At 26.5% G+C, this 25,483-nt stretch overlaps 1 protein-coding gene across 1 annotated transcript in view; it reads left to right on the forward strand.

Annotated features, from left to right (window-relative positions):
* The window catches only part of LOC136087780 (uncharacterized), a 143,454-nt gene that overhangs the window by 116,181 nt on the left and 1,790 nt on the right, over window positions 1-25,483 (forward strand). The window contains exons 12-17 of the mRNA XM_065811257.1: window positions 2,135-2,323; window positions 11,212-11,232; window positions 15,766-16,254; window positions 16,399-16,890; window positions 17,021-17,056; window positions 18,422-18,910. Coding sequence (XP_065667329.1) covers window positions 2,135-2,323; window positions 11,212-11,232; window positions 15,766-16,254; window positions 16,399-16,890; window positions 17,021-17,056; window positions 18,422-18,910 — 1,716 coding nt within the window. The remainder of the gene's footprint in view (window positions 1-2,134; window positions 2,324-11,211; window positions 11,233-15,765; window positions 16,255-16,398; window positions 16,891-17,020; window positions 17,057-18,421; window positions 18,911-25,483) is intronic.

A 25,483-nucleotide genomic window follows, 5' to 3' on the forward strand; every position in this document is an offset into this window, starting at 1 on the left:
ATAGTTGTTAGAGTACCAAAGTAGAACTAAAGAAATAAAATAACAACTAAATTTAAAATGTTTGTAATACATAATAATTCCATTATTATGTATTTAAACATGAAAAACAACTCTACCATCATGAGATAATAAAGGTAAAATTATAAAAACAAACAAAACAAAATATAAAAATAGTAAAATGTTTATTTTTATTAAAGATGAAATCTTTTTAATTATAAACATTAATGTTTTCATGAACAGATAAGGACACATCAATAAAGAACATACACAGTGAACAATTGATATTTAAGTTATTTTAAGAATTTATTGTAAGTACTTACCCCCTAATTCAGTGATTATTGTTGATTGATTTGAAAATTATTACTGTAACTTAAAGTATTCCCGAAATCTTAACTGACAATACAATATTGTTTTGACATGGACAATCATAAACACCGTCACAGCAGCAAATCATTTTTATATTTTTTCATAAATAAAAGTATATTCAATAATTATATCATTTGTTCAAGATATTTCAAGACATACAAAACTTACCATGTGCACATCTATAATGCCTTATGCAGTATCAGTTAATAGCGGTTCAAGTTGACTCTTCCAATATCATAGGGAGTATAACACTATTTTGATAGCTATCTAAATTCTGTCATTGTTGAGCATTCGGTTTAGAATTTCTAAAGGGGGCATGGTAAAATAGATATAAAACTTTAAATTTCTTTATTATCTTAATATTAGGTAATTTTAACTTTGTATAATTTTTAAAAATAATAAATTTGATAAAAATGATTTATTTTAAATATTTAATTGAAATTAAACCGCCTTACTGTGTTCAAAAAAAGTTTAGGTCGCCATGTGGCAAGCTTGCTTTTTTTTTTTTAATTTTTTTTTTTAATTTTTAAAATGCAAAACAAAACAGTTTCATAGTTCTTTTCAAACAACTTCATAGTTCTTTTCAAAAGTGTTTTACTTTGTATTTTATAAAAATCAAAAAAAAAATTAAAAAAAAAAGGTTTTAACGATAGGTTAAATGCTATAGTTCGAAATTAAAAATATATTGTTACAATGCAAGTAAAACTGTAAAACTTGTTATTTCATAATTATTATTACAAAACTTGATATCATATACACAACCCTTGGAATTCGGGTTGGCATTCAGCAATGCCGGCCTAACTGCCGACTTGAAAGTGTTTGAGGTCAGCAAAAAATCGCCAACCTTGTTTCTATGTTTTATGGTCAAACCTTTGTTATACATTTTTTCTGCCGATCTTACACAGATTAGGGTTGGCAAATTATTACCAATCTTATTTTTCCTCATTCCAAGTGCTGCATACATAAAAAAAAAACACAAAACATACAGTTTTGTTCAAAGATACACTTTCGTTCATGTTTATTTAAAAAAGCGCTGTGACACTTTCTCCCTATTACATCCCTTGCAATGGCTGCCAAGGGTTCTGTGTCAAAATTGCTCCAAGCGGCACTATTAAGTTCAGTATTATTATATAGTAGATAGATTAAATGGCAAAACGAGTTCTATTTAAATTCTTGATGCAAACATTTTTATTTAAATTGAAAACAAAACAATTAAATTAATAATGGAAAAACTAATGTTTTATTAATTCTAAATAAAATAATTTAAATAAAATCTGCAAATCTTTTGTTCATTTTTCTTATTTTTCCTAATTCCAAGGGTTAATATATATACATATATATATATATATATATATATATATATATATATATATATATATATATATATATATATATATATATATATATATATATATATATATATATATTTATATATATATATATATATATATATATATACATATATATATATATATATATATATATATATATATAAATATATATATATATATATGTATATACATATATGTACATATATATACATGTATATATATATATATACATATATATATATATATATATATATATATATATATATATATATATATATATATATATATATATATGTATATATATATATATATATATATATATATATGTATATATATATATGTATATATATATATATATATATATATATATATATATATAAAATATGTATATATATATATATATATATATTCTTTTTTTCTTTTTTTTGAATTCATAGGTTTCAGTGATAATAAAAAAAAATCTCAGAGAATATTTGAGTGGTCTGATGGAACACCTCAAAAATTTACCAACTGGAATGGTTTAGAACCTAACAATTTTGGTGGAAATGAAGATTGTGTTATAACAAATTTTATTGGTTGGTATGATGAGCCTTGCAATAAAAGTTATTTTTATATTTGTAAGAAAGGTAAATTTTGCATTGTTCTTATTTCTTTTTGAGTAAATTTAAAGAAATCTTGAAGTACCTAGACATGTTGTGTTTATATATTAAACAAAACTTAAAAATAAGTTTAGAGTTAATTCAACTAAAACAATTAGTTTATCAAGATACTGTAAAACCATGTAATTTTGATCAGCGCGGTAACTTAGGCTATTTTAAAAAATTTTGGTTAAACAACTGAAACAGATGAGTAAAATTGTGATAATTTTTTTAATTTTTTAATATAATTTTTCTTGCACAAGTTATAAGGTGAAACTTGTTGCAAATGCTCTTCAAAATAAGAAAAAAAACTAAAACTTTATCTAGGTAAAGCACAAGCAAAAATTTTTTATCTTCCAATATGATATATAAGTTTTGTTTTGGCTCATACAAGATCATTCTGGGTTTTTTTTGCAGGGTGGTCAAAGTTATCTAAAGGTTTGTAATCTTTGATAGTCACATAATCATTTGGGTAACGACATTTGGGTAACTTTTTGACTACACAAATAATGCTCATTTTACAGTTGCCTGGTCATTAATTTTTGAAAGATTTTAATCTAAGTTTTTTTAATAAATTGCACAATTATAAATTGCAGAGTTTGTTTGTGTTACTTATATTTACTTTTGTTTTAAGTATAATGCCTCTTGAATATAACAGACATAATGTTGGCAAACGTAACTGCAACACTTATCCTAACGCCATATTTTTGAATATAACAAACATAATGTTGGCAAATGTAACTGCAACACTTATCCTAACGCCATACTTTTGAATATAACAAACATAATGTTGCTCAACATAACTGCAACACTTATCCTAACGCCATACTTTTGAATATAACAAACATAATGTTGGCAAACGTAACTGCAACACTTATTCTAACACCATACTTTTGAATATAGTAAACATAATGTTGGCAAACTTTTTTGAAAACGCTTTTGAAAGAGTGTATGAAAGCAATTTATAAATCAATAAATACTTATAACAGCCTCAAAAAGTTTTAAATTATATAGACCAAAAAAATTCCATTAAAAATGAATTAAAAACATAAAAGTGGTGCACCAACTTTACTTATGATGAAAAGCTTTTAACTAAAAAATATATATATACAGTGAAAATTGTTTCAAATAATATTCTTTGTGATGATTTGGTTTCAAATTTTATGAAGGGTTCACAGTTAAATTCTGATTCACTCCCAACAAGGCTGCAAGCAGCTACTATTAAGTTGGGAGTTAATATAAAAAGAAGACTTCAAAAGATGTAGGTTGTATGTGTCTGGAAAACATGAAGATGGGAGAGAGTTCCAAAGTGTTTAAGTGCGCAGAAAAAAACTAGACAAACAAAAGTTTTTAGAACATGTAACGGCAACAGTAAGCGAATAAGACTTAGCTGAGTTTGAGTTGATGGAACTAAAGAAAATAACTCCTTTGAGCAGTGATGATGATTGTATTTATAGAAAAGAAAAAGAGACATAACCTTATGACAACAGAAGAGAGACTCAGCCTTGGCAGGTAGAACAAATCCAACCACATTTACAAGCCATGTTTCGACCTTGTCTAGAAGTGAAAGAGCATTATTAGGAGAACCAGCCCAAATATGACAACTATATTTCATACTGGGGCAAAAATTAGCAGATGCTAATTTAATAATCAATTGTATATATAGGTTCCATAAAAGGTTGATATAAACAATAATCTAAAAAGGCATAACAAAGAATAGTCAGTGAGCTTGCTGAGTCAGTGAGGTTGCTATTCATTAACATAGGAATGTCAACATTGTGGTAGTTGTTTAAAATTAATTAGCGGTCTTTGTTAGAGTTAAAAATTACAAGTCGCTGCAAGTTCTAATCTGATACAGAAGTGAGATCAGATTTAAGATTGGCTGCCTATTCTAAGCGATTGAAAAGAGATTTTTTATCAAGACAGGAGTATTAAGAGTCATTTTTATCAAGACAGGAGTATAAAGAGTCAGCAAAAAGAGCTACTTTAGATGTATGGTTGTCAGAAGATCATTAATGTAGATAAGAAACAAAATAGAACCGAGGATAGAACCTCACAGTACCCCAGAAGTTACTGGAAATAAAGAAAAGTGTTGGCATTCAAGGGTGACTTTAATAAAGTAGTTAAAAAGAAATGATTTGATATTCTTTTGTAGATACAACATGAGCTTAAAAAGGATCTCACTTCTGCCACAGCATGGGGCTCACAGTGGCTGATGAACTTTAATTCAGATAAAACCAAATTTTTTTTACCCAATCATTATTGCAATAATTTAGATCTTCCTATATATATAAACTGTAATGTACTTGATGAGTGACTCTGCAGTTGTTAAGCCCCACAGTTTTTGCTTCATTCAATCTCTAACACAAAAAGCCAACTTTCCAACTTGCTTTCCAAACTCAAACAATCCGAATCATTTACTTTTTCTAATCAACTTTTGTCATGTTTCTGATCCTAGTCTGTTTCTCCACATTCACCCTTAAGTGCTTCTAATCACGGTTTGATCTCTCTAAAACCATTATCTCATTCTTCTTCATCATCAGAATCCCCCTATCTTTGTACCTCTTACAATTGCCTTAAAGCTGACCGGGATTCTTTCCATGATTTTCTTTTTGATGGTTCTTGGATAGAAATTTTTCACCTTCCTTGTGACAAATGTGCTTCTTATGTTACTTCCTGGATTCAGGCTGGCTTGGAATCCCTGATTCCCCCTCAACGATTCCAAGTTAAGCCTTGCTATTCTCCGTGGTTTTCCTCTCATTGTGGTGCTGCAATTTCCAATTGTAACCATTACTTTCAGATCTATCAGCAAATGAATTTTCCAGAAATCAGGTGTTTGTTTACTATTGCTAGAAACTATTGTAAAACGTTTTTGTCCAACGCCAAAACCCCCTATTCTCAGGTCATGTAATCTTGTATTTCATCTCAAGTATTAGGCTTTCATGACTTCTGGAGAATCTTTGCTAGTATCTATAATAAGGGCACTCTTGTTATTTGACCTCTCATGTGGGGTTCAGGTTTTGTCACCTCACCTAAAAACAAACCTGAATTGTTTGCAAAGAACTTCTCATCAATATAATCTCTTAATTCCACTAGTCACATTCTACCTGATATAGCGACAAACAGGTTAATTCATTGTCTGACCTTTGTATTACTCCAGATTCTGCATCTAAAGTGATTTCCTACTTAGACCCTTCTGTCTTGTGGTCCAGACAACATACCTGTTATAGCCTTGCAGAAGTGTTTGGAACTGTCCTCTATACTTTCAAAACTATTTAATAAGTGCTTCTCAGAGTCTTGATTTCCAGCCTGGTTGAAAGCGGCATCTGTTATCTCTATTTTCAAAAAATTCTGGAGAGTAATCTGATTTGACTAACTATTGTCCCATTAGTCTTCTTACTTTTAGAAGATTTTTGAGTCTTTAATTAAAAAACACTTAATCTCTCATCTTGATTCCAATAACTTACTTTCTAATCTTCAATATGCATTTCTATTTTCTTGTTGATTTCTTAACAGTTATTACTGATAGGTTTTATCATGCATTAGATAAAGCTGGAGAGGCTAAACTATAACTCCCAACATTTCTAAAGACTTTGATAAAGTTTGGCATGCTGGTCTTCAACATAAGCTCTCCTTTTACGGTGTATCAGGTAACATCATTAAGATTATTGAATCTTTCTTTAACAATCATAGTATAAAAGTTGTTCTTGATGGACAGCATTCTTCATATCCTTTAACTTCAGAGGCTCCTCAAGGTTCTATACTTTGCTCTATACTCTTTTTAACTTAAATTAACCAACTCCCAGAAATTCACACATCTAAGATAGCATTGTTCACTGTCAATACAACCATTTATTCATGCCTTGAAAAGAAGCCAACACTCTCTGATTGCTTGGAGGGTGCATTTGAGTTTGAAAAGGATCTCACTTCTGCTACAGCATGGGGCTCTCGTTGGCTGGTTAAATTTAACTTGTATAAAACTCAATTTTCTTTTCAGCTAATTGTTATTGCATATAATCTATATCTTCCTTTATTTATGAACGGTAATGTACTCCATGAGTCATCTGCTCTTCATCTTCTATGATTAACTCTTACTTCCAACCTTTCTTGGAAATCAAATCGATTGCAAAGTTAGCATCTGATAATGTTGCATCTCTTTATCATGCTTGCTACTTTTTTACTCAGGATTCTATTCTTTGTTTCTATAAATCTCAAATCCGTCCTTGTATGGAATACTGTTGCCATATCCTGCTCTAGCAGCCAGCCTCCAACCATTATCACATTGTCATAATGTTGCTTCTCTATCTCTTTTCTTTAAATGCTTTAATGGGCACTGCTCCAAAGAGCTAGCGTCTCTACTAACATTCATTCTCGTGTTACTCATCATTTAATTTATCATTTAACATCGATCCTTTGAAATTTGCTTTCTTTATATTGTTCTCCTGATTCATATAACTTGCAATCTTTTAAGTAGTCTGTTAATTGTTATTATGCTCTATAAAATTTATCTTTTCTCTTCCAGTAACTTTTAACTCTAATAGTTGTTGCTTGCAGCCTTGTTAGAAATGAAGATGTTGAAAAAAAAAATGTCTTACAAAAAAACTTTACATCAGAGCTTTTTAAATATATTAAATGAGATGAAAAATGCATTTGGTGATGAGAAGAATGTTAAAAAATTATAAATAAATATCTGACCGGACCTGTAAAAATACGGGTCTTTTTAAGTCTCTTCCACACTGACTTTTTCTTTCCTTTTTCCTTTTATATTTATCCTAGCTATCCAGAACAATAAAATGAAAAGTTTTCACCAAACTGGCCATTTCTATACTTATCTTCCGCTCCATTCATTTCTATACTTATTCTTTATTTACTTCAATATATTTTAGTCAATGGTAGAAAAATAATTAATTTAAAAAATTTCCTTTAAGTATGTTATTTTTTTAACAAAAAAAATTAACATACTTAAATTAGGGGGTTGTCCATAAACTATGTATGCTTTTATTTTTCTCCCCCATCCGAGCGTATGTACTTTACGCACAATCCCTCGTTAAGGTGCTTTTGAAGAAGTTGCTATCAGTGGGTTATTACTTTAAACAGTTAATATTTCCAGTAAATATATGGTCTGCAAAATAAACAGTTAGATTGTTTAAAGGAAAAACATTAAAAATCTTACTGTGGACTGCAAGCAATTTTAAAATTTTTTTAAATGTAATAAATTCCAGACCGTTCAAATCTCAAGTTCTTAAATTGGTATTGTTATTGGTATTTTTAAGTGAAGGTTTTGCTCGGTCCTGGAATTATTTTAACTATTGCAAAGACATTAAGGCAACAGAATATTCCTTAAGGAAATAAAAAAAAAAGAGCTATTACTACTAGCATATAAATTTATTTTTTTATTTTTTTAGTTTTTTACTTTTTATTTACTTTTACTTTGTAAGTAGAGAACCTTTTAACTTTGAGTGAAAAAAACACATTTTTTAGAAAACTTATTGACTAGTAAAAGTTCTTGCTCTTTTAATCTATAATCACATCCAAATTAAGGACCTTTTAAATTTTATTTAAAATAGCTTAAAGCAAAGCGACTGACCAAAACCCTAAAGTAGTTCAAATAGAGACTTAGAAAAAAGTCTTAAATTTTGTCTAAACAAAAAAAATCTCTAAGAAATTTATTTAAAATACAAACTAAAGAAGTTGTATTAGATAAAAATAAATTTACATTTATTTCATTTAATACAACTTCTAGAGAAGTTATAGATTGTCAAAAATAAAATTTATTTTAAAATTTTGATTTACGTTTTACTAATTTGCTTTAACTATCTTGAGTACACACCTATTTCTGCATACATAGAGCTTATAAGAAATTTATAAAATAAACTCTTAGATGCATAACTTCGATAGTTCAGTGATTTATTGTGCTGTCATTGGTGTCATTTTACGAGGGTTCAAATCCACCTATTAATACCTTGCATTTTTAATTTTTTCAATCTGGCCATATAAATTTATAGCAAAAAAACAAATATAGCAAAAAAGATTTTTAATTGTTAAAGTAAAATTTAATGTTTTGAAAATTAATTTTTTTTTGCTTCCACAGCAGCACCTTCTGGATTAGTAGGACCGTCTTATTAATTTTCTTTTTAATTAAGTTTCAGACCATCCGCAGCTTATTAGAACTAATTACCTGAGCACATTGATAACATAAGTATCTGAATCATAGCACATGCGCAACAAATTTCTCCTGGTGTTTCAATGTTTTAAGAATTTTTAAGCTTTTTTAAGAATTCTTTTATTTGTTATATAGTGTATAATAACTTTATATATGTATACAATATCTATAAAACTTCAAAAGTGTTTTATTTTGTATTTTAGAAAAATCATTTAAGATTTTTTTTTTTTTTTTTTTTTTTTAAAAGGCAGTGGTAGGATTTGATCCACGTCTTTTTGCCTCAGAAACTTTGCAAGCTAATCATTTGGCCACACAGGCATGTTGTCTGATAAAAATTTTAAAGCTATTTAACAAAGAAAGACTTCATAAAATGGAAATAAATGCTATGGATTTAAATCTTAAGGAGATGTTGCGGCAATGTATTTTTCAAGTCAAAGTAAAACCATAAAACATGATATATGTTTTGGTATGTTTTAACATTACATAACTTTGAGTTTACTTAAGTTAGATATTTCTACACACTTTAGTTCACGTTTTCTTATTAAAAAAAAAAAAGTGCTGAGACTCTTTTTCGCCATTACCTTGACTGCAATGGCTGCCAAGAGTTTCGTGTCAAACACGCTCGAAGGGGTACTACTACTAAAACTATTAAGATGAACAATAATATATAATGTAAACCAAAAACGACTTATCTACACCATTTTATTAGTTGAATTTTTGGACAACTTTTAACATAAAAATACTTTCTTGAAAATATTACTTTAAATCAAAAAGTTAAACTCTTTATCCAAATTGTCATCAATAAAAATAAGAATTGTTGTTAAAGTTAAAGTATATTTTAATGTTTGGGTTTTCCTTTTTTAATATATATAACTTCTTTTTTTAATGATAACATTTTTTTTGAAATTATGAAAAGTTTTAATAATAATCTGTTAGTTTAAAGAAGAAATGTGAATATGGCTGTGGGTTGTTAAAAACAAGAAACTCTAATAAAACCTAAAAATTAAGTATATAAATTAATTTTTTAATTAATTTATTAAAATATTCTTTTTTTTTAAAAAAGTAGTTTAAATTGAGATAAGATCAAAGTTTAATTTCATACTTTTAATTTCAATTACTCAAACTCGGAAGTTGTTTAAAAAAACCTCTACAATGAACAGACTATTCCTTAATAAAATATTTTATAAAAAATATTTTTTTTTGAAAAAAAATAGAATCAAAAACAAAAAAGCAGAATCAAAAGCCTAATTTTAGGTTTAGAAACAAAATGAGCAAAAACTACATAAAAGTTGAAAGACTTTTCAGTAATATCTTGATAAATAATTTGTTTTGGTAAGTTTAAATCAACTTTAAACTTATTTTCTAAAGTTTATTTAAAGTGTAAAAATAACTTACTTGACACTTTGAGATCGCTTTAAGAGTATTGTTAAAATAATCAATTTTTACATTTTTAAATATTCTGCCAATGCTTGTATAAAAGAGTACTTCAGAGTTAATCTTAATAGATTTCTATACATTTTATAAGTTTGTAAAAAATCTTGCCACTAAGCAAGATTTGATATAAGCAAATAGTTTTATATCTTTAATGTTACCAGGAAATAATTTCATTAATGTACTTTTACATTAATGAAATTATTTCCTTGTTGTATTGTATTTAAAATGAGAAAAATGTTAAACAAGTTCATAAGTGCTTATATTTTTTCAATATTTTGCTGATCTAATATACTGGTGAGTATTTTAGTAGAATTCATAAAAGATAGTTTATAATATAGTATAATAGCAGTTTTAATGAGCATTTATATATTTATTTTTTTTGATTTATTTAAATAGTAATTAATTAAATACTTAGAGTTATAATTATAGTAAGATAATAAAATATTATAACATAAAAAACTTTTCAAACATGTGCCATTAAAAAAATATTTCTTATTTGTCAAAAAAAGCTTTATTAAACTATAACATACATAATGTTTAAAAAAATAAGTTAAATTAAATTTTTCTAATACCTTGTAAAAAAAGTCTAACATTCAATTAATAGGATTTAAAATGTTAAAGTGCAGGTCTTCAAGCATGTGTGCAGATTTTTAAGCAGGTTGGTAGTGAATTTAATGCAGAGATTAAAATCCACCATGTCCTAAAGAGTATAGCGTTAAGCTTATTTCTTTTTGCTTATCAAGATTTGTGTTTAGGAGTCATAAAGTGAATAACATAAAGAAGAATAAATATTTAAAATAGAAGTAATTCCTAGCTTCCTGAATTATTGGGATGCTTATGGAAACATTTAAAAATAAAAAAAATGTGTATCTAGGTAAGACCTATGTAATGATTATTATATTACATATCAAATATGTTATATATCTAAAAACAAAACACAAGTACTTTTTATGTATCAAGCTTTGACAAACTAAAATGCAAATTGGTGACTTTAAATGATTAGTACTTTATGCTCAGTAATATAAACCTTTTTCTTAGCCACTTTTAAAGTATGCTTTGCATTTGCAGTTGAAGAACTTCCCATTTTATTTTATTTCTATAAAAAAGAAATTAATAATCAACATTATTCCCAGTTTCAACTAGTTTCATATTGAAAACTGATAGTTGATTGGTTGAGACTTGGTTGAGAGTTTTTATTTTTGTTGTTGTTGTTTTTTTAGATATTTTTTACCACTGTTAAGGTATTATTTTATGATTTTTTATTTTATTTTGTTTTTAGATAGTAGAATGGAAGCACAAGGTATTTGAAATATTTTGTGTTACATAACAGCATATAGATGTATATTTTTTAGTGGTTTACATTTTTTATAGCAATAATTATTTTTCTATTATGGCAATTAAATTTAAAAACAATTATTTTATAGCAATATTAATTTTTTTATTTAGTACAGACTAAGCTAAGACAAGTTTGGATTTCGAATTAAAAAAATTCAACATAATTGAAAACTCTATGCCAAATTCAAATTTAAATTTTGTTGAATTTAAGATCTAAATTTGAATTCAGTTTTCAGATTTGAATTCTATTTAATTGGATGCAAATTTGACAAAATTTGAAATTCAAATTTTTCAGATTTTATCAAATTTGGACAAGGGCATGGAGAACAAACAGTTTAGATGTGCCAAAAAAATAAGTACTATTTTTTTATAAAATTTTGTTTTACTAAAAAAAATGTTAGTTTAGCGCTATGGGTTTTAAAAGCATTCAAATTAAAATTCCTTCTTTTTAAAATGCAAATTGGTGGCTTTAAAAGATTAGTACTTTATGCTCAGTAATATAAACCTTTTTCTTAGCCACTTTTAAAATATGCTTTGCATTTGCAGTTGAAGAACTTCCCATTTTATTTTATTTCTATAAAAAAGAAATTAATAATCAACATTTATAATAATCAATTAATAATCAACATTCATAATAATCAAAAGTTATCTGAACAAGCAGAAATTATGCCCGAAGGAATTGTAGTGTTACAGTTATCTGAATTTAGCTGTGTTGCAATTTTATGATTTTAAAGATAAACTAGAAGCAATTTAACATGTTTAAAAAAACTCAAGAAATATGGACTCGTTTTTCAAAAATCCAAGATCCACCATGGAAGACAAAAGTCATCTTCATTTATCAGATTAAAGTGCCATTTGTCAGATTAAAGTGCTAGCAGGAACAGGACCCATTAGTGAAAAGATTCTACACCAAACTCTAATAAGAGCTCTCTGAGGACTCAGGTCCTTCCATCCAGATGAGGCCAAGAACCATCATTGAGTGATGAGTCATCAAGAACCCATTAAAAAACATTGACCAACAGAGGATTAGGACAGAGTGTCAGCAAAAACAATCAATAGAAGGATGATTCAACTAATAAAACTGGTAATTAGTTCATTTTTGAACGTTTTTGATAATATGTTTAGAAAATACATTCAAACTTGGTTATAAATTGGTTTAAAAAATGTGGCTTGTCTAAAGCAATTTTTTTACAACCAAGTTTAACAGTAGTTTTAAACCAAATTCTCAATATCTCTTTTAATTTAATTTGTAAAGATCATTGCACCTGTTGAACCTCACTATAATTCCCGCTTGATGATGAGGTACATCCTGAAGTTGAGGTAAGTGTGAGTCATTTTTCAAAAGACTCACACTTACCCAACATGAAATACAACTTAGAAAAGCGGATTGTCAAGGAGAATGAGTTTTGTCCAGTCCAGGGCTTCAATCAAGGAATTCTTGATGATATTGATGATGAGGGCTACAGCATTGAAGCAAAGGTTAGATAATTGAAACTAAAAAAAAATTAAGAATTAGTGTGCCAGAAAGTACTTTTGTATTCAGGTAAAAAAAATAATTTTATTTTTAAATAAATTGTAAATGGATTGCAAAATGTGAATTGTGAGTTTTAATTACCAAGTTATTGAACTTTGATCATTTGAACTTTGGCCATTGAAAATTTTCTGCTCTCTTTTTTTTTTATGTTGGTTTAAATTTTTTCTTTTTTTTTATGTTGGTTTAAATTATTAAAATCAATTCGTGTTTCAGGCATTATCTGTTAGCTCTGAGAGAGTTTTCTCATCAGAAGGTTCAATTATAACATACAAAAAACAAAGCTCAAAAATATCCACATGCTGGTCTACTGCAGGGATAACTTGCCAAAGGTGAAGATCTCCGCAAAGATCTATGAAGATAAAGCTGAGGAGGAAGCTGACAAAGAACTTGTTCTTGATGAGAAAAAAACTAAAATTTAGTGAATGGCAAGGGAACAGGCACAAAAAAAGCGCAAGTTGAGTTATAGTCCTAAGGCACCATCACAGACTGGGTTTTTTCAAGCATCGTAAATGGAACCCTATCAACCATTTGTATTCAACACATTGTTTAATTTTGGTTTAAAATCTGTATAATTTAAGAGAATAAAAAAAAAATTTTCAGTTCAAACTTTCCAGTTATGCAAATTTTTTTTTAAGAAAACTAAAAGAAGACCTGATCTTATCACAGAGCGCTGCCACAGTATTTAACTTTTAATTAGGTTCCCAATTCCAACTTGAAAACCAATGCTTATGTGCCTAAACTTTAAAATCATAACCTTTAGATTAGAAGTATAAAACTTTCATCAGTGCGCCATGATTCCTTGAAAGTTGAAAATAAATCCTCTAAAGTTGAAATGATATTTTAAGCTCAAAATATTTTTTGAATGATTTTGATATTAGTTTAACAAAATTTGAAAAGAAAATTTAAATTTAAATTTGAATTTTGAATTTGATTCAAATTCAAATTTCACACATATTGACCCCTTTGATTTTTGATTTTCAAAGTTCGAAAAATTAGAATTTGAACATATTTGAATGAATTTGACCAAACTAAGTGCAGACAGGGTATTACACACATTATAGTTTAGTGCAGACAGGGGTATTACACACATATAGTTTTTATAATAACTATACTTTTAACAAAAACTATAATATACATTATAGTTTTTGTTAAAAGTATAGTTATATTAAGGATATAAATTTTTTTTTTAAAGTTTTATTTTTTATTCATAGTTTTGTACAAATTTTAATAATAATAATTTTTATTATTATTAACATTTATATTTATTGCTCAAGAATAAAAAAATAAAAATAAAATTAATATATAACAAAAGTTTTAATTTTTAAAAGGATAAACAAGAGTTTGTAATCAGCAGGCTGTTAACTTCATTTCCAATATATTCATCTAAAAGCTTTTTTTATGTATTACCCAATGTAGAGAGTAAAATGGAAGGAGGAAGACAATACCATGTAGCAGATATTGTTTTAAAATTATAGTATTCTCTTAATGGATAGCATTCTTTTATCAGTTCATTTTCAAAGCAAATACAATTTCTTCTGTATGCAGGTTGATCCCATAACTTTTCAGGTTTTATGATGTAGATGTACACTTTTTTACTCAGTTGAGTTGCTCTTTTTTCAACTTTTTCAAGAGCTGATATATCTTTATATATATACATATATATATATATATATATATATATATATATATATATATATATATATATATATATATATATATATATATATATGTATATATATATATATAGATATAGATATAGATATAGATATAGATATAGATATATATATATATATATATATATATATATATATATATATATATATATATATATATATATATATATATTCAAAAAGGGGTCTAACAAAGGCTTCATACAACATTTTAGCAATTAAGATATGTAGCATTCAAATGTGTTTTTAATTAACCTAGCATTTTATTAGCTCCGTTGGTGCCAATAAAATAGTAAGTAATAAGTTGATTTCCTAGTGTCTCAATTTTTGGCTGGCTCAACAAGAGAATATATTTATGCAAAACAGTGTTGAATGCTTTTGCGAGATCAATTAAAAAATGTTGAATAGATGTTTATTATGATAATCTACTTAGCACCTCTTCACTCATCTTCATTTTGTCATCTTTCTTATTGCAGCCTTGTCGGGAGTGAATCAGGATAAAAAAAATTAAAAAATATTATATCATTTACAGACAGATCTTCAGTGTTTTTATAACATGTCTGGAAATTTAAGTTTGGAATAAAATGGCAATAGTTTGCAATGTTAATGAAATTCATTTTCTAGACTGTTTGAGTCTAATGGGTTGCATTCTACAGTATATTTGGTGTTAGTATAATTGATGTTGACAGAAATCAATAGCTTTGAGCTACTGATTTCTGGTAACTTTAATAAACAAGGAATAATGTTCCGCTTCATAGAAAGATTCATAATATTTTTTGTCTCATAGTGGTTAGAGAAATTTTTAGTTTGCCCTGTGCATCAAGAATCATTGGCCTATATATACATCCTAGCAGCACCTTTTCTTTGCCAATTGATATACTGCACCGCTGTTGCTTGACACAGTTGTTATTTAGTATTTTATTTTAGTACTAGTATATTTTGAATTATATATATGTAATTCATAAGTAAGGATACTCTATGATTAACGCAATCTTTTCTAAATAACTAATAGTTGGTAATATAAAGATTAAATTTCTGTTTTAAGTAACTAATTTACTAATTAGCTTACTAAATTAATAATTAAATAAAGAAAAAGTTTTAAAGTTTAATAAAATTGAATTTGACATTGAAGATGAATAATAATAAAATAAAATTCTTTTTAAAATGATGCATCCTTGTATTTTTATCTCTGTATTTAACTCAAGTCTTTTAAACTCAAACAAATGTTCTTTTAAAAACTAGGTTAAAAGCTCTCATTTTCCTAATTTTTATTAAAGATTATTTTTTAATTTAGAATCTATTAACCAAAGAGCTGAATTTAATCTGACTAAAGGTTTAATTCTTGGGAAAATTTTTGTTTTGAAGAAGGAGTACTCAGTGTCTTTTAGTTTAAAGCCAGTAAATTTCTCTCAGGGTTTGAAAAGTGTTCTTCTATTATCATTGGATAACATTGATGGTGAATATGGTGACAAAAATCTTGGTGTTTGGTTTCAAAAAGATGGCTCTGGAAAGCTAACTATTTTTTCTGCTCTCAATCGTAAAAATAATTCTTATATTGAAACAGCCTCACTACCATTGGGTCAGTGGTCTTCTATTAAAATATCTCAAATTTTGCAAGAGGGAAAGTACTGGTTTTCTGTGGACCTAAATGGAATCAATGCAGATCTGGTGGAGAATTCTGATGCAAGAGATTTTTATAACATAACAGTGTACGCCTCTGATCTTTGGAATGATCCACAAGATGGTTCTATTTCTAACTTTTTGATTATTAATGGAAAGCCAGGTAAAAATTGTTTATAATTTATTCAAATTTATTCTCGTAAATCACAACCATAATTTAGGTTTTAAAAGTTTTGATAATTTTATAATTAATGTTGAAAATTATCTATTATTTGAAAGTAAATTATTTATTGTTTCTTATTGATAGAGTCCATTATTGGTAATATTGTCACTCCATTAGTGAAGAATAAAATTATAGCAGTGATACCTAAGCTTGAAAAAGAAAGTTTAATTTCATTTGATGTTTTTCCTAATAAATTTGTTAATGGTTGGCACAATGTCCTTCATTTCACTATTGGTTCTAATGGTGATAAATATGGTGATAGAATTCCTGGTGTTTGGTTTCATTCTAATGGTCAAGGAAGGCTCACCCTTTCAGAACCAACTTCTATTACTATTTTTATAAGAGAGTTTACCACAAGTCCAATACAATCTAATACATGGACAAACATTCAGTTATGCCAAATTTTAAAAGGTTCAGATTATGTGTACACATGGAGAATAAATGGAGATATTGTTTTTTCTGAAATTATGAAACAAGTTTCAAGTTTTGATAATGTCACAGTATATGCTTCAGATCCATGGCATGATGCTCAAGAAGGCTCAATCAGAAACTTTTACGTAATTAATGGAATTATGAGTATGTCATGGTTATCATTATATTTCCAACTTTCCTCTCTACTTTATGCACATTTTAGATTACATTTTGTTCAATCTAATAAGAAAAAGTTTAATTTTTTAAATAATTTTTTTTTTTTTTTTTTTGTTAGATAGCAGCATTCAGCCTATTGTTGTTCTTCCTGCAGGTATTTTAGCTATGATAATAATTTTATTCTAAAATCTAAAATTAAAACAAGTTGCTGAAAATAAAATTTTTATAAAATTAGTTTTTATTATGATAAGTAGAATATTATAAACACTAATAACAGTAATAACAATAATAACAATATTTAATAATAATAGTAATCTAAAGTTTTACCAAAACTATATATATATATTTCTCAGTTAATTAAGAAATACCCTTTTACAGACAAAAACATATATGCAGTGTACCTACCATCAATTGAGTTTCATTGCATAGCTTTCTTTTTACAAGTACTGAACTATATAATGAGTTTACAATTTCAAAACAATTATGACACCTGTATATAAATATTATTAAAAATGGTAAAAAACTTTCTGATTTTTATTGCGATCTTAAGCAAGGAACAACTGCTTTCCAAAGAATAAAGCAAATAACAAAATATTGTACAAAACAACTCAAAAAAGTTACAAAAAAACCAAATTTAAAAAATATATATTTTTTAAGTTTATACAAATAGGTAATCATCCTAATGTTAATCCGTTAAAAAGAAAAAATTTTTACTTATTTAATTGGTAAATTTATTTTAAATATATAGAGTCTGCATTCTAAATAAAAGTTAAATTAAAAGATAATTTCATCTTACAATTTTGTACTACCTATGGAACTAAAATATAAATGCAAATAAAAATATTGTTATTAAATCCATATTTACAAAAATATGTTGTTGTTTTTTCAATAAATATTAACAAACACAATTGCTATGTTTATAAAGGTATATAAAGTAACATAAGCTTTTAAAAACTCTTCCTTTATTGTTGTTTTGATCTAAATAATAAAATATAATACAAATAAAGTTAAAAATTTTGTTAATAATTTCTTAATGTTTAATAATTAATGAAGATATAAGAGAACCTTGTTGCTAAGTTTAAATCATAAAAAGACATAGTATAAGGCTGTGTGCAAGTAAACTCTTTTTAAAAAGTTAATAAAAATGAATCTTTTTAAAAAACAAATGAGCAGCTCCAGTGAGTATAAAATGTGTTTTAAATGTCTGAAAAACATGTTAATACGTTTCAATATGTGCTTTAGATGTCTTAAGTACGTTTTGTGCTCAGTAATGTAGCACCGGTAAGTCTCTCATTATAACAGATAATATAAAATAAGTAACACTTTGGAAAAATAATTAAAAAGTTTTAGATACTTATTTATATGATAAGAGATTGCTTATATACAAACAATTTTCATTGAATTTAATTCGAATTTTGTTTAAATTAAATTAAATTGTTCAAATTGGAATATATATTTTTATAAAATCCATCAATGTATTTGTTTAATAAAAAAAAATTCTATGGTTCTTATGATTTAGATTTTATAGTCGTTAGAGAAGTGTTTACTTTAATACCAGGTTTAATTCTTGGAACACTAAATGTTTTGAAGAAAGAATACTCTGTGTCTTTTGATATAAATCCTAACAACTTCTCTAAGAGTTTGACAAGTGTTCTTCATTTAACTTTGGGTAAGAATATTGGAGCCTATGGTGATAGAAATCCCGGTGTTTGGTTTAACAAAGATGGGTCTGGAAAACTTATTATTTTTGCTGCTGTGAGTGGTAACGCAAATTTTTTTATTGAAACGAATCAACTTAATTTGAATCAATGGTCTAGTATAAAAATATGTCAAAGTATGCAAAATAATAAATATTGGTTTTCTGTTCATGTGAATAGAGTACTGATTCATAAAGTAGAAAATTTGGATGCTAGAGATTTTAAAAATGTAAAAGTGTATGCCTCTGACATTTGGTATTCTGCACAAGATGCATTTATATCCAATTTGATTATTACAAATGCAACACCTAGTAAGAATATATCTTGGCTTTTTATTTTTATTTTTTTATTTATTTGTGTAAATTTTAGTTTTTAATCAAAACTATAAAAAATAGTACTAATAATAGTTATATATAAACTTATCTCATGTTAATTTATTCCTACTTATTTTATCTCATGATTTTTTTTTTTTTTTTTATTCTATTTAATTTATAAAAAAGATTTGATGTTCATTTATTCTCTCACATTTTATATCATGCTCTTTCAGTTATATTTATTCACTAAACAAAGCAATATTTATAAAAGAATTTTAGTTTTTTCTTAAAACTATTTTCACAAAAAATTTATAATTTTTAAAAAAATAATTTTCTAGTTTTTTTACTAATGTAACATGAAATTTTTGTTAAATTAGATTTACTCTACTTTAAACAAAAATAACTCTAATGGTCAGATGTAAAACAATGTGTACTATTTACTCTAATACGAGCTTTAAACTTCAATACTTAATAATATAAATATTGAAATTTTTTTTAATATTTTTTTGTAATAGCTATTGCATGTTAATGGTAATTTTGTTATTTTGAAATAATGTAGTGTATTGAAATCCAGTGTTAGCATACAAACAAGCGTTCAAACATTTGTCACTCATAAGTTTTTGCATTTTGTATTTTTGTAAATGTATTATGTATGTTTATTATTGGTCAGGATTAATTTATATGTATTATTTAATTGTTGTAAGTTTTGTGCTGAGAACAACTTTCACCCTTGTTTGATGTGGAAATCTCTGCTCAAAGGAAGAATATGATATGAATAGTAAAAAAAGAGCTGGTAGACAAGTTTATATATCGTAAATGATTAATAAATTATTTAATATTCTTTATAAGACCAAACCAGAACAAATTAGTGAAAAAAGTTGAATTTCAGTTTTTTATATTATTACATTATATTACATCTTTAACTAAAAACTTGCATGCTCTAATAGTAATTTAAATTTGTTACAAGATAATATACGATTGGTTCATGAAGTTTAACATATGCATTAATATCAGGGGCTATTCTAGAAAAAAAATTATATTACAATAATTTTAAAAAATAATTAAGTAAAAAATTTAATATTTACTAAAAAAGGAACAAATAAATTCCATGGTTATTTCCTCGGGAAATCCTTAAGTTCAAAAATCTAAATCCCTTCCTAAAAAGTCCTGTGACTGTTACGTGCAAAAGTTTTCAATGAATGAATATATCTAACTTGGTTGATATGTTTGTATTTTTTTTTTTTAATTATTTCGCTGTTCATATAAAAACAACAACAACAACGACAACAAGATATTTATTTTCCTTTTTTAAATCATACAATAATATTATAATAATAATAATAATAATAGCAATAACAATAATAATAATAATTAAAAATTTCATAACTTGATTGTACAAGTAAAAATAATTGCTTAATAAAAAAATATATATATATGTATATATATAAAAATGATAATAATATAAAATAATATAAGCATGAGTATTTTAATTATAAGTATTTAATAATAATAACTAAATGATTGATAAGGATGGTATCACTGAAACAGAATTCTGATCAAAGGAGTGACGTCAGTTTTTAAATATAATATGATTAATAATAAGCATACACACCATACATAAACAAAATATTTTATTTTATTAAAAATCATATTTAAAAATCATACTTTGATGATAATAATAAAAAATAAACAGACAAGAAGTTAATGATAATAGTTGTAGTAATCATAATTAAAAAAAATAAGAGTATGTTTTAAATATTTAGTAAAAATCATGTCAGCAAGTTAGAATAAAATTGTTTTCAGGATTTTTTTAAATTGATTTTGTTTTAAATTATGAAAAGTTGATAAAGGTGGCTGGAGCTGTAGTTTTTTGAACTCATTCACTATGCATACAAGACTCTTGTTCCATTCACAAATGCACTGATAGAAAACAGAAAGTTTACCATACTTCTGAGAAAGAATAAATAATAAAATTACAATGAAACTTTTGCGTAAAAATAAATAATAAAATTATAATGAAACTTTTACGTTACACAAAGAACATATATAAAAAAGATAAGGGCCTAAAGAAGAATATTCGGTAAAAACTTTGTTGCAATATAAATATTAAAATAAACATGCTTTAATATCTCAAGTAATATATATATAATATAGGACCATATAAACATAAATATAAGCACATACACACACATACATACATACATACATACATACATACATACATACATACATACATACATACATGCATGCATGCATGCATGCATGCATGCATACATACATACATACATACATACATACACACACATACGCACGCACACACACACACACACACACACACACACACACACACACACACACACACACACACACACACACACACACACACACACACACACACACATATATATGTATATACAAACACATACACACATATATATACACATACACACATGTATATGCACATATATAAATACACATATGCACACATACATATGCATGTATATACATTATAATTTGTATGTATAATAATGGTAATGTAGTAATATATCAGGGGCAGATATATTATTACAGCAAAATATTTGAGATATGTGTGTATATGTGTATATATATATATATATATATATATATATATATATATATATATATATATATATATATATATATATATATATATATGTATATATATATTTATATATATATATATATACATATATATATTTATATATATATATATATTATTTTGGCAGTTAAAAAAATACCCCACAGTGTTTCACAGAAAGGCGTGTGAATGCACGCCATATTGACCATGTGCATATAAAATAAAATATTGTGTGCATATGATCATGCACATAATATTTTTTACAATTTGACTAGAGCTTTTAAATTTTTTTAAAATCATGTTAAAAATGCGCTCAAAAGCTATGTAAAAACTTAAAAGAAAATAACAGCAAACTAAACTAATAAAAAAATAGAAATCTTAACGAAAGAGAACAAAATAAAAAAGTAAGCATAAGAAACTAAAACTACATTTTAACTCTTAATTAAGTAACATTTGGAATAAACAGTTTTATATAGTTTCTAATATATTTATATTATAAAAAATGCTTTTGAATCAAGTAACAAATTACTTTGTTAATTACTAACGATTCTTTTTAATAGACACTTTTTATTAAATTATCTATAAAAAAATACTTATTTATGTTTTTGTTTTTTTTTATGATTAATTTGATCATTTAAGACTTTCTATAATTTATTTTATAAACATTGGCAATTTTAGCGGAACAACTAAGGCTTTTAAAAACTAAAACAATGTCATAAACATTATTTATTTATAATTTTTTGTTGCTGTTTTTTTAAAAATAGAATAATGAATAAAATAGAAAAAAAAGCTTTTTTCAAAAAAGCATGGTTAAACAAAGACAGTTACCCTCATTTTATTTCTTGGCTAATGAAAGGGAAGTATAATACCCGGGCGAAATGCAAATATTCCATAAAATATTTGAACTTTCAAGCATATTCGAGCATTGAAAAGCATATTTCAGTTGCAAGAAATTGAAATATGCTTTTCTGTTTTTTTTTAAATCATCTGCTGCTAAAAATAATAATTTACCTAATTCAGTGGAAGAGTCTAATTTAAAGATAACTGATAATTTCTCAAAAGGACACATCATGAAGCCACAATCCTTATAACTCACTGTATCAAGTTCTAATAAAATCTGTGCAGAAATTATGCAGGCATTGCATTGTTGCTTAAATAAAGTTTCTAACAATTCAAACAAAGATGCAACTAATTTGTTCTAAGCTATGTTTCCTGACAGTAAGATTGCTAAATCTTTCAAATAGGACCAAATAAAATTGGATATAGCATCACTCATGGTCTTGGGCCTCATTTCAAAGCTTTACTTTAACAACAACTGAGCCTGTCAGTGGTGTACCCTCCAGTTTTTTCCCAGTCACCCTGCAGACCACTAAAACAGTTTTTATTTCTATTTTTATTGTTTGAGTTGTCCGCTATGATATTTAGTAGTCCGGTGTAAAAGTTTTGTTTTTTGTATTTTTTTCTTGGGCGAAAATACTAAAGAAAAAAAATTTAAATATCTGGCTACTATAGTATGTTTAATAAAAAACGGTTTGTTTAAAAGTGAGTTATTTAATTTATTAATTAAAGATGTGTTGTTATTTTTGTCGTAGTTAATAGGCCGGGTGAATTAAAGATGTGTTGTTATTTTTGTCGTAGTTAATAGGCCGGGTGAATTAAAGATGTGTTGTTATTTTTGTCGTAGTTAATAGGCCAGGTGAATTAAAGATGTGTTGTTATTTTTGTCGTAGTTAATAGGCCGGGTGAATTAAAGATGTGTTGTTATTTTTGTCGTAGTTAATAGGCCAGGTGAATTAAAGATGTGTTGTTATTTTTGTCGTAGTTAATAGGCCGGGTGAATTAAAGATGTGTTGTTATTTTTGTCGTAGTTAATAGGCCGGGTGAATTAAAGATGTGTTGTTATTTTTGTCGTAGTTAATAGGCCGGGTGAATTAAAAAAAGCAATTGGTAGTTGGTCAGCTTTATGTGAATAAAAACTTTTATTCAGGTAAAGCTGAACTATTATTCCAAAAACACTGAGTTTTTTTTTTTACCTAGCCTGATATCTGTATCATTTCGTTTCTCTTTGTTAATCTTAACAAAGGTTTTGTTATGTGAAGCAAAAAGGTTGAAATCCAAAAATGCAAAGATATGTTTTATATATAGAAAAGTATTATATTATTCTCTCTCGATCTTTTATAAAATTTAATTTAGTTGAATATTTAAAACATCATCTTTTTAATATTTTAAACATTTTTCATTATACTAAGACTTTTTTTTTTAGAAAAAAAAAATTTCCACATGCATCGTTAATTGCGTTCTAATAATGATTTTTAATGTGCATCTTAACAATATTTTTTATTTTATTGATTTTATTTGAAAAAGTTAATATAAAAGTTTCTTTTACCAATAAAAACAAAAAAGATTCAGTGTTATTAATAATTAAACTGCCCATTCAGATGGTTTAAAATGCAACTACAAGATTTGGAAATGCAAGAAAATTTAAATTGAGAAGAAACATGCTTCAAAATGCAACAACAATGTTTAAAAAAACAGTACAGTCGCACTTCAAAATTTTAAATTGCATGTCGGAAGAAGTGAACTTAGCTCTAAAAAATCATATCTCAAGACAAAGTGTAAATAGAAGATTGATTGATCGAAAACTCTGTTGCTACGTTGCTGCCAGAAAACCACTGCTTAAACCAACTGATCGGTTAAAACGTATAAAATTTTGTAGAGCTATTTTCAAAATGAGTAATTATGAACTAAGAAGAAGAATACTTAGTGACGAATCCAACTTTACAGTTATTAACTTAAAGAACAGAGTGATTATCCGAAGACACTATAATGAGATGTTTCATAGTCGCTTCATTGTGCTGCGACTACAAGGTGGTGGAGGTTTGGTAGGCATATGGGGTTGCATCACTTATGACGGCCCAGGTCTCTGTTACTTATACGATGGTCGTATGGATCAACATAAATATATCGAAACGCTTGAAAATCATTTAATCCCGACTAGAGACATCTTTTTTAGCATTGAGTCGGAGTGGCAGTTTCAACAAGACAATGCTCCTTGTCACAAGGCAAGAACGGTGACTATTTGGTTTCAAGAAAACAACATTAAGTTACTTCAGTGGCTAGCTAGATCACCTGACCTTAATCCAATCGAAAATGTATGGACTGTACTGGACCGCAAACCACTAAAGCTTTCGTAACATCGGCTGAACATCTTAGGGAAAGTTTGAAAGAGTCATTCGACAGCTTATCAACTGATTATTGCCAAAAAAAATTTGCCAAAAAATTTTTTTTCGATTAAAAAAAGATGTGAACTATGCATAAAGAACAAAGGAGGACATATCCATTATTGATCTTGCTATTAAAGCAAACTTAAATCCAGGTGTGCTAAACTTATGAGCAGCTTTTTTTTAACTTTTTTTTTTAAATACTGACTTTGATTAAAAATGATAGACACTTTTTTTTTTTTTTTTTTTTTTTTTTTCCTTCTAATGCAATTAAAAAAGTCTCGTTTTTTAAAAATCCTTGAATTTCTTGCTTTTTACTTTTATTTCATTTTTAAAAAAAAAACGCAACTTAAATCTAATGTGTGCTAAATTTTTGAGCAGTATTGTATTTTATGTGCATAATTTTCAGTTATTTTTGACGATTTATCCACATATGTCGATATGTTGACAATATGTCGGTGGAACATCTTGATTTGGCCTAAGATTACCTATGCGATGAAAAACTTGATCACATATTCTAAAACATAGCAGCCCATGGTTCATGGGTTGAACTACATTAGCTTTAAATGAATCAAAAGAAAGACAGGCATTATAATTTCTTATATATTTTAAAAAATTCAGATTGGCATTTCCATCTGCATATATTCCTCTAAAAAAAACTACGTTTCCATTATGGCAACATAAAAAATGTGTTTCATCAGGAACTTTCTTAGCACAACAATGCTAACAAATATAATTCATTTCTCCTAA

Source organism: Hydra vulgaris, chromosome 12, assembly GCF_038396675.1.
Source record: "Hydra vulgaris chromosome 12, alternate assembly HydraT2T_AEP".
NCBI lineage: Eukaryota > Metazoa > Cnidaria > Hydrozoa > Anthoathecata > Hydridae > Hydra > Hydra vulgaris.